Raw genomic sequence first — 11,199 nt, 5'->3', positions numbered from 1 at the left:
TGAGCTGTAAACCTATTTTTAGATTTTTATAGATTAAATCATTTTGAATAACGCGGTAACAGTCAAAAACGCACTACAATAGTTATGTTGTAAATCGGTTTTAATGTGTAATTTTAATCATTAAATTTAAAAATTGAATGATTAAAATTAGTGATTGTTATAAGAAGAAAATAATAATGTTGTACTTTTAGATAATTTTTCGAGTGGCAACACCGGCAGAGATGGGTCGCCGGGTACGCCGGGGTGGCAGGGGCCAAGCTCCCGACGCGGGGGCGTCGGTGGGCGAAGCCGCGCGCCTGTCGCTCCGCCTGCAGCTGGCGCAACTGGCGCAGTCGGAGGCCGCCGAGCTGGTGCTGCCTTCCAGCTTGTCTCTTGCCGAGCGGGCGTACGTGCACCAGAGCGCCGTCTCCCTCGGCCTCTGCACCAAGTCCAGGGGGTCAGGGGCCAAGCGCTTCGTCACGGTGTTCAAGCGCTCCGAGTCCACGCTGGTGCAGAGAGACGCCGCGCTGACGCTGGACCGTGCGATGAGACACTCGATCTCGGAGCTGATCGACGCGTACCCCATAACCGGTAAGGAGAAGGAGGACCTCAACAGCTGCGAGCGAGAGAGGATAGGACACCTGTCCAGCGCCTGTCCCTGTCCGGGAGCAGTCGGCTCCTCGGCGCCCCAGGTGCCGTGTCAGGCGTCGCAGTGCTCCCAGGAGATGCTGGCGTTCAGGCGCACGCTGCCCGTCTACAACCACCGCGAGCAAATATTGAGCGCCATCGACTCGAGCCAGGTATTTAATCGCCGTTTCCGAGTATCGCCTCCGACACCCACCGACTCCGACTCCGACCGCTCCTCCGCAGGTCACCGTCGTCGTCGGCGAAACGGGCTCAGGCAAGACGACGCAGATACCGCAGCTCATACTGGACCTCTGCCAGAAGGAGAAGAAAAAGTGCCGGCTCGTATGCACTCAGCCGAGGAGAATATCCGCCGTGTCGGTCGCCGAGCGGGTAACTTGCCTCTTTTCATTTCTTTTCTTTTCTTTTCTTTTCTCCGTCTGTCCGCACTCACACTTGGGCTTGCAGGTTGCTTACGAGCGAAACGAAAAGATCGGCTGCTCCGTCGGCTATCAAATCCGCTTAGAGTCGAGGACGTCCGCCAAGACCGTGTTGACCTATTGCACCAACGGAGTTCTGCTGAGAGCCCTGATGGGAGGCGGGTCGGCCCTCTCGTCCGTCACCCACGTCATCGTGGACGAAGTGCACGAACGCGACAAGTTTGCAGACTTTCTGTTGATCTCGTTGAAAGACGCTCTCGCCAAACACAAAGACTTGAAAGTCATCCTAATGTCGGCGACCATCGACGCCGCTCTGTTTTCTAGGTACCAGTTTACACCGTCCGTATATATATATACATACATACATATTAACCGGCACTCTTTTACAGATACTTTAACAACTGTCCGGTGACCGTCGTACCCGGAAAGATGTTCGAGGTCCAAAAATTACACTTGGAAGACATATTACCACTGATTCGATACAAAACCGAAGCTATGAGAAAGATCGAAAAGAGTTGGGAGAAGACCGCCGGTCCCCGAGACCGACGACCCCAAGGTGAACCCCAAACTTCCCTCAATCCAGCCGAGAGTCGAACGCCCAGAGAACAGCCGCTCGAACCGTCTCTGCAGAGCGACGTCGACGAATTCTTAGATGACTGCTACGACAGCGGGAGTGCGGTCCGTCAATCGTTGCGCCATATTTTTATACATGTATATAAATAATTTAGCCGACGACTCTCTTCTTCTTTAGGATTCTTTCGGACAAATTTTGTACGCCTACGTATCGGAAGACGTTCCGGTGGACAGCGCGCACTCTCGCACCGGCACCACCGGACTGATGGCCGCCGCTCGTCACGGATACGTCGACACCGTGCAAGATTTGATAAAAATGGGTAAAACTGGTTACGAACCGACGGTTCCGCCGTTTTATCGGCCATTTTATTCACGGCTTTCGCGTTTCAGGCGCCGATGTCGATTTCGCCGATAAAAATGGTAAAACGGCATATCATTACGCGCTTTCCAGAGGACACTCCGAGTGCGCCGACTTGTTGCGAGACTCGACCGCGGAAGCCGCGCCGACGGCGACGCCCGAGAGCGACGAGCGCGAATTTCTGCTGAGCTGTTATCAACGAAGCGTCTCCGAAGACACCGTGGATTATAATCTCGTTCTGCACGTCATAAAATATATTCACGTAACCCAGCCCAAGGGCAGCATTTTGGTGTTCTTGACCGGCTACAGTGACATAGTCGAACTGAGAGACGTCATCCAAAATTGCAGCGAGCTGAGGCACGGGAGCTACCAATTGTTCACGCTCCACAGTAAGATGCAGACCGGCGATCAGAAAAAAATTTTCCAACGATCGCCGACGCTCAGAAAGATCATCCTCTCGACCAATATAGCCGAGACGTCCGTCACCATCGACGACGTCGTCTACGTGATCGACGGCGGCAGAGTCAAACAGCTGTACTATGAGACGTCGTCGGAAGCGTCCACCCTGCAGAGCTGCTGGATATCCAAAGCGTGCGCCGCGCAGAGGGCGGGCAGAGCCGGCAGAGTGCAGCCCGGCAGGGCTTTCATGCTCTATTCCAAGCGTAGGTACGAGAGCTTCGACGAACAGACCTCCGCCGAAATTTTGAGAGTGCCGCTGCACGAGCTGTGCCTGCACTCCAAACTCTTGGCGCCGAGCAACGCTCCCATCGCCGACTACTTGAGCAGAGCGATGGAGCCGCCTCCGTTCGTCGCCGTCAAGAATTCCGTAGCTCTTCTCAAGACCATCGGAGCCTTGACTCCGACGGAAGACCTGACCGAGATCGGCCAGCATCTGTTGGGCTTGACGATAGAGCCCAAGTTGGGCAAGATGATACTGTACGCTTGCGTTCTCAAATGCTTGGATCCCGTCCTGACCGTAGCTTGCAGCTTAGCTGCTAAAGAACCCTTCCAGTTGAACCGAGACAAAGACGACGCGAACAACAATCGCGACGCGCGCAGAGAGTTCTCCGGCGACTCTCTGTCGGATCACATGTGCCTGTTGAGAGCGTTTCAAGCTTGGCAGGTTTCAAGGATCAACAAGACGGAAAGAGCCTTCTGCAAGAGAAAGTGCATCAGCAGAGCCGCCATGGAGACTATATTCGGTTATCGCGCTCAACTGTTGGCTCAGTTGCGAGCGCTCGGATTCGTCAAGGCCAGAGGGGCGGGAGACGTCAAGGACGTCAATCAGAACTCTGAAAAGTGGTACGTCGTCAAAGCCGCCCTGGTCGGCGGTTCGTATCCCTCTATCGCCAGGATAGACAGGGAAGAGAACACGCTCCGTTCCAACAGAGAAGCCAAATTAGCCTTTCATCCCGCGTCCGCGTTGCACGTCGGCCGCGGAAGAGCCGGTTTGACCCTGTCGACGAAGAAGATACCTTCCGACTGGATCGCGTACGACGAGACGGTCCGAGTTGGCAGAGCGCGCTTCATCCGCTGCAACACGGCGGTCACCGCGCTGACGGTCGCGCTGCTCGCGGGACCTCTGAGGCTCGGTCCCGCCGCCGTCAAGATGAACCTGCCGGGTCTGTCGGACGACTCGGACAGCGATCAAGAGGAAGGAAACCAGCCCGGCGTCGAAACCGGCTGCCTGTCGCTGGACGACTGGATTTCGTTCACGGCTCTGACGCACGACGTTCTGAGCGTTTACGTCTTGCGTCAAAAGTTCTCCGCTCTGCTGATCAGAAAGATGTCACATCCCAGTCGTACGTCCGGACAGATGGACGACAAGATCCTGTCCGCCGTCGCGTACGTGCTGGGTCTGGAGGAGCGCAGAGTCGGCATGATCCAGCAGACTGGCGTTAGCTCGCGACCTAAAGCGACGCCGACCGACACCCAGGGCGGCGAGACATCTTATAATAACTACGATCCTCGAGCGAATCAGAATCCCTTTCAACAACCGACCCTGACCAACATGTACAACCACAAGAATAACCACTATTTCAAACAAGGAAAGCAGCAACAAGGGTCAACGTATCAAAACTTCGTCCCCGGTAAAGCGCCGTCGAGTCCGCAGTGCGGTAACATTCTGTTAGCCAACATTGAAAAATATACCAATTCGGACAACGCCGCTGCCGCAAATTCGACACGTTACTTCGTACTGAAGGCTGTGGACACCTCCACCGTTGAAAACAGTCAAACTATAGGCACTTGGACTTTCGCGAATACGACGCTCAAGAAATTGACGGAAATCACCGAGGTGATGATCTTTCGCTTGTATTATGTTTTCAATCGCTTAAAAATAATTCTAATTCGTTCAGTCGAATGACTTATTTTCCCATCTGCCTTTATTATTATTTTATTTTAGTTCTACAGCTCTCAATTTTCTTGATTCCGTCGATAATAATTGATTCGCTTCTACTTTTGGGCGTCTTCTTCGCTGCTGCTTGTTTCGCTACTTCAACCGGAGATTTTTTACTGTTCTGAAATAAATATTTTCGCTTTCAATCAAAGCCCTACTGAGTTCTCAGTCTGTCTGTCGACTGCGATGACGTAGCTCATTTAAGAAGATATCCGAATAATGAAAATGCCACATTTATGACACAGAGACGTCATTTGGAAGGGGGGGGGGCAGATGAAGGCATTCGCCCCCCTTAAATTTGGGCAGATAAATGCATGTCAATCAATGAAATACTTTAAACTTAAATTAAATCGAAATATTAAAAAAAACTACCACTTACTGGACAGTTTTTGCTTCCTTCCCCCCCCCTTTATCCCTGAAAAAAATCGAATTAATCCTGAAAATATATTTTAAAATGTAATTTCAGTGAAATTATATCAGAATACATTTTCACCGGTAAATATATTTTTACCAGTGAAAATATAACAGGCTAGTAAATTAAATGATTTCAACTTTTCCATACTTAGTAATATATACATTTACACTAACGTTCAAAACTATAAGATCAAGTTATTTTTGTTGATATTCTTAATATAAATTTGGTAAATTATAAAAAAAACAACATTATATGTAAAATGAAATTACAATTTTAAATGGTATTTTTGAAACAAAATTTAAAAAAAAAATTATCTTTTTATCAAAAAATCTATCCTTATTAGATAACACGGCTTTTAACTATTCTTGACATTCTAATAACTAAATTTTTCAATATAGTGGTTGATATATTAGCCCACCCACTGTGATCGTTCCCATAAGGCTTTTTGGGAACTTTTATTTGTAGAAACCTCCTGCCCAATTTAGAAGAGTGTTTGGGAGGATTATCCAGTCGGAATATAAAACTTTACATTTTTAAACGTCTGCGCATAGGTAGCAATTGCTTTAATAATTGCCAAAATTCTTTTGTAATTTCTGCCTATTTACATGAGGTTTTCGACTCCCGCCGCTGGCAAACAACCCCGCACCACAACTCAACTTCCATTTTGCTTTATAGTTGTCACAATACAGTTAGGACTCATTTTTTCGCTGACGGTTCGTCTGACAAATACTCTCCGATTTGATCCAAACAATTCAAATTTTGATTCGTCAGACTAAAAATTTGCATTGATCTTCAAATGACCAATTTCGACGCCTTGTAGCCTAGTCGTACCTTTTCTTTTTATTTTCGGATTTCTAGCCTTGAGAGGTGTGTGACTTTGCAACCTGTAAGACGCAGGTGGAAACTAGTGAGAATTTATTTAGATTATATTACATATATTGCGACAGACTATGAATGGCGAGTTGTTTTCTCTCAACAGTGGTGGAGAAGCTGGCGCAGGGATGGTGTCTTGTAAGTGGCGTGGCAGGAATAGTATAGCAGAGACTGATCCCTCTATTGCGGCGCTCGTATAGTGGGATTGATCCCTCTCTGGTGCGAACGTCCATGACTATGTTGTCTGTGGGTGGGCAGGCGACTGGCAGTCTCTTCGAGTGTCGACCGGTAACTGCTTGCGAGTCCAAGCTTAAGTATTTAGAGCTGCAAAGCTTGCTGACCAATCACAATCATGCAGTGATCATTCAGCCAATCGCTGCACTCGCTTCTTAAAAAAAAAAACGAAATAATATACGCCTTTTATTTAGACATTTGCTGGATATCTCCGAGTAGTAATGTAGGGCCTTACGATGCTATTTGTCTTCCGGTGATATATTGTTTCCCATAACCATTTTGGAACAAAGAAATATACATTCAATGCACCGGAGAATCCTTACGTGTTATTTATGTGAAACCCTTTGTTATAGTCGTAACGAGGGCTTTGTCTAAATTATCCTTATTGATAAATAACTATTTTTGGTCACAGTAATTTCGCAAGTTTCACGAATAGGATCCCGTGGCTCTGTGTAGTCCCCTATCATTTTCTCATCGTAACAAAGGGTTTTTTCAATAATGCATCCTTCAAGTTTTTCTACCCTTAATTGACGTTGAACTGCTGACACTGATATATTTTCAACACCACTGTTTTTCACTTGGAAGCAAATTTATGTTGAGTAAACCTTCTATTTATTTTACTTTACATTACTATATGCTGATCCCGTTGTTTTGATGTAATTATAGGACTTCCAGATCGAGGTTTATCACAATTTAGTCCTGTATTTTAAATTTTTTTACATCTTCCTGCATAGAGATATTTCATTTTTAGGCAATATATCACCGAGTTCTGTTGTCCTGGTGAAGAGTGATAATTGTATTTATTTTTTCTGCCATCAAATTATTTTTTCACCCCATTGTAGCAAGAGATTTTTATTTTAACGTCCACAAAACCAATGCATGTAAACAGTTCAAGTAAAGACGAAACTAAATGAAAAAAGGAACAAATTTTTTCCAGATTGTGATTGGTATAGTTTAGAATACACATAAATGAATGTGAATAGATAAAAAGTAGAATAAGAAAGGTCGAGTCTAAAAAAATATATCATAATATTATTATTACAGATAATACAGAAAATAGTCGAATTCTTTAATTGGGTAGCAATATTTTTAATACACCCATACCTCGCTTTACGGCCTAGATTTGTTCCACGAAACTTGGCCGCAAAGCGAAAAGCCGTATAAGGAATCATTTATTCTAATACAAATTCAATGGGATCGGTTCCAAATTTGTTAAATATGTAACATGGTTTATTATTTAAAATGCATTTTATTTCATTTAAATCAAAAATACATACATAACAAGTACATAAAATAATAACAGACTCCAAAAATCGACAATAATCCATAAACAAAAATGAAACAACTTCATGTTACATAAAATATGTGTATGTATACATACATATTTTTTTTAAAATGGCTTTAATCTGAAGACGATGAAGAAATGGTAACCTGCAGATCACTGTCGTCATCATTTTTCGCTGGTAAGAATGGGCCTGGCTTAAAAAAATTGTCCAACGTTGTTTGTCTTGCCTTCTTGTCTATTTCGTTCTTCAGTGATTTATAACAGCTAATGGCTGAGTTAATTCCTCGAGAAACTTTAGCGCTACGTTCGACGTCAGGATCGTTTTCAAGGAGGATGTTTATTCCTTGTTCGAAATAGGAAAAAGCTTTCGACAAATTTTTTTATGTTAGCTGTTTGGATACAACAGGCTCTGTCTCTTCATCAAATGCCGGTTCTGCTTGCAACTGAATGAGCTCCTCGTATGAAAGGGGTTCACATCACGTTTGTTCAAAACCGAGATCATTTGCTAGATCCAAAATGTTTTGCATAATTTCAGGAAAGCAATTAACTTCTGCATCAGTACTTTTTACACATTTTGGCCATATTTTTTTCCAAACATGGTTCATTGTTATTAATTTTAATTCCTTCCATGATGCTGTCAACAGCATCCTTGATGTTATAGTTTTTCCAAAATGTTTTAATTGAAGATTTACCATCGGTTTCCCTTATAAGTTGTCGGAAAGTTCGGCCTATGTAATATGCCTTAAAAGTGGCTATTGCACCCTGATCCATTGGTTGGATCAGAGCTGTTTTATTTTTCGGAAGGTACTCAATCATGACATCTTCAGATAGTTCGGATAAATTAGTAGGATGCCCTGATGCATTATCCAAAATTAGCAAAGCCTTGTTGCTTAAGTTATTGTCTCGCAAATATTTTTTCACTTCTGTACAAAAATGATTTTTGAATCCATCCTCAAAAGTAGCTTTAGTCATCCAAGCTTTCTTGTTGGATCTCCATATGACGGGTAATTGATTTTTATATAGCCCTTTAAGAGGCCTTGGATTTTCGGACAAATATATTAAAAATGGTTTTAGCTTAAAATCATCCGCGGAATTTACACCAAGTAGCAAAGTTAATCGTTCTTTAGACACCTTATGACCAGGCGCAGATTTTTCGGTTTTTGAAATGTACGTGCGATCAGGCATTCTCTTCCAATAAAGCCCTGTTTCGTCTACGTTAAACACTTGTTCAGGTTTATAACCACCTCTTTCAATAATTCCCTTTAAAATGTTGGGATATTCCTTAGTTGCGGTCTCATCGGCGCTAGCTGCTTCACCTTTCATTTTTAAATTTTTTAAAAAATCGACATCGAAAAAAAGTTTTTTTTGCCGTTATAGCGAAACGTTTTAGGCAGTAAATCGAAAACGTGCCTTAATTGAAGAGGGCCGTTATAGCAAAATTCCGTATAAAGAACGGCCGTATATCGAGGTATGGGTGTAGTTATAACAACTAAAGGCTGAGTTACACAATGCCAGTTGAGGTTGCCAGTCACTTAATGCCAGCGACTAGCACCATATAAACGCTTAACGCCAGTCACTGAGAAGCCAATGCGTCACTGGCACGCCAGCAGCTGGCAACTCCAGCAGAACAAATATTTTTGTTTTACTGACACGCCAGCTCCCCCTTTCTACTGTACTGACGCAAGGTGAGTGGCGCTTTTTCTCAACAATAGTTATTTTAGTTGCTTGCACTGTGTAAACGGTAAGACGCCAGTCAACTTCCTACTGGCAGGCTAGCAACTGGCAGCGTGTAAATTAGCCCTAAAGGTGGATTCGTGACTATGAATGTTGTTGCAGGTTTTGGTCTTGAATTTTTGACCGGTAATATACATACTTAACTCCATCAGATTTATTTTCATCGGGGAAAACAAAAATATTTCGTTTTTATTCTTATATTTACTATTAAAAAAATGATCTGCATAATTATGCACAAACTGTCTAAAGCGTTTCAATTGAAAAGAAGCTTGATATGGATTTATTTTTTATAAAACCACCAAAATTTATTTTTACAATAATATAATAATAAATGAAAACTCATTTTTCTACTTGCGATGACAATAAAAATGTGTCTTTTTGTTGCAGTTATATTTGCATCTTTTCCACTCTTTGCTATTGTCAAGAAACGGCATGTGGTCGGTCGTGTCTTCTTTTTTCTTAATTTAATTTTAAACGTTTCACTAATGGTGTTGGCGAACTTGTACATGGTCTCCCTCGTTTATATAAATTATTGGATTTGCCCACCTTCACAAGACTTCTGAAAATCAATTGCTTATTTTTAGGTATACCTAGTTGTTTCATAGCATGCCTGTATTCTAACCGACTATTTACAATTGCTAGGTCTACTGCATGAATAATGAAACGAAAAGTCCATTTCTTTGATCGAACAAATATCAAATATAGCCTAAAAATATCCCATTGCAACGGCGCCGACACGATTTTATTGCTTTTGACGTGAATTTTTGACTTCTGAGAAGTGATAATTGTTTTTTGCGCCCTTCTATTACATTTTTCTTTGGATTATTCACCCTTTCATCGTGTTTGACGTCTCTAAATGTCATGGTGAATAAGCTCCAGCCGCGGATAGCTTTTGTAGCCGTCATCACAGTTGTTTAATATATTTTAAGGTTAAAAATTGCTTGAACAGAATATTAATAAATTTATCTAACTACATCTTTTGAGGCTCGCTCGAAAACATTAAAATATTTATAGATGTTTTCAATTCTCGGCACCACGGCGCTGCCGTCGATTTATCATAGGATTATATGGAGCTTGCGAGTAAATCCCTCTCTTGCATGGCAGGACGTTTTTTACAATGTACACCATATATTCCAACTTTTATGAATTGAAAAAATTTAGGTATAAATTGACATTTATGTATAAAAAACTCAATTCTTTATTCATTAAAAACAGCACCGTGCGTAGATGTATAAAAATATTTTGAACGCGGACAAAGGGCGAAGAATGAATTATCTGTCCCGATCGATGCGTTGATACAAGACAGTTATTTAGTCACGTTTATGTAAAGTTTTATTTTATGTTACGCGTTGCGAGCAGCTATGTCGCAGGGATCGCACATAGTTTGGTTCTCGCGCTTGCTTTCAACGAAAGCTTTTAGAATTGCAACTACGAGAACAGTAGTTGTTCGAAACTAACCGAAAGTTGAATTATTTTTAATGTTGATTTTTATTTTAAAAAACAGTAAATCTTCATCCTAACATTGCGTTTTAATATAGTTTATTTTTTAGGCCGGCTCTAAGGTCATCTTGTTCTTTTCGATCGGTGAAGTCGTATCGCGATTTTTCGGGTTTGCCGAATTCACAAACGCGCCGAGCGACGGCGAAGAAAACGTTTATAAAATAAAATGGCTGTCATCTCAAGTTATTCCCCATTATTTGACGAGGTGAGTTTTTATCGAGTGATTTTTTACATACGATATGCATAATTTTAATTGCAATATTTACAACTTTATAGGAACCTATTGAACAGTTTGAATGAAAACCGTCGCGTATTCAGCTCCGCGGACGGACAAGAGATCAGTCGAGAGAATGGTAAAGCTCTGATGGCCCTGTTGGATCAGAACTCGAAGAAACCGCGGAATAACGGACGACCAATTCAAAAACAAACCATTTAAATTTCCGACAACTAGCGTAAAGAACTTTTTATTTTATACCTTGAATAAAGTGATTCGATTGAATTTATCAACGTCGATAAATTGTATAAGAATTTATATTGTGATTTTAATCGGCCAAAGACAATGCCGGCCGCGTCTAGAGCGTAACGAAGGTTCGGATTATAAAGTACCGTATATAATTGCGGTCCGATCTGATCGATTTAACTGTGATGATAATGCTAGCGCTTATTATTTATGTTATTAAGACCTCATGTTTTATAATGTATATCGAACATCTAGTTCAAGTTTTAGATGTAACGTTTTATTCCAGGAACGAACGCCAACGGATCGGTGCTATGCAAAAGGGCAAA

At 42.7% G+C, this 11,199-nt stretch overlaps 1 protein-coding gene across 2 annotated transcripts; it reads left to right on the top strand.

The window, feature by feature from the left end:
* Window positions 1–217: 217 nt before the first annotated feature.
* Window positions 218–10,945, top strand: LOC148226817 (3'-5' RNA helicase YTHDC2-like). Of its 2 annotated transcripts, XM_088204676.1 has the most exons (8): window positions 218–779; window positions 850–996; window positions 1,072–1,367; window positions 1,433–1,721; window positions 1,795–1,936; window positions 2,007–4,270; window positions 10,464–10,618; window positions 10,690–10,945. In XM_088204676.1, exons 1-8 carry the CDS (start codon window positions 222–224, stop codon window positions 10,847–10,849), a joined length of 4,011 nt encoding a protein of 1,336 aa, XP_088060802.1. In that variant the 5' UTR covers window positions 218–221; the 3' UTR covers window positions 10,850–10,945. The 2 variants fall into 2 exon arrangements, with proteins under 2 accessions (XP_088060802.1, XP_088060803.1); XM_088204677.1 differs by lacking the exons at window positions 10,464–10,618; window positions 10,690–10,945 and adding an exon at window positions 4,379–4,740.
* The last annotated feature ends 254 nt before the right edge of the window (window positions 10,946–11,199 follow it).

Source organism: Plectrocnemia conspersa, unplaced genomic scaffold (assembly GCF_051122295.1).
Source record: "Plectrocnemia conspersa isolate PC_06_02 unplaced genomic scaffold, ASM5112229v1 ptg000014l, whole genome shotgun sequence".
NCBI classification, from domain to species: domain Eukaryota; kingdom Metazoa; phylum Arthropoda; class Insecta; order Trichoptera; family Polycentropodidae; genus Plectrocnemia; species Plectrocnemia conspersa.
This window is presented reverse-complemented; position numbering and strand designations above follow the sequence as displayed.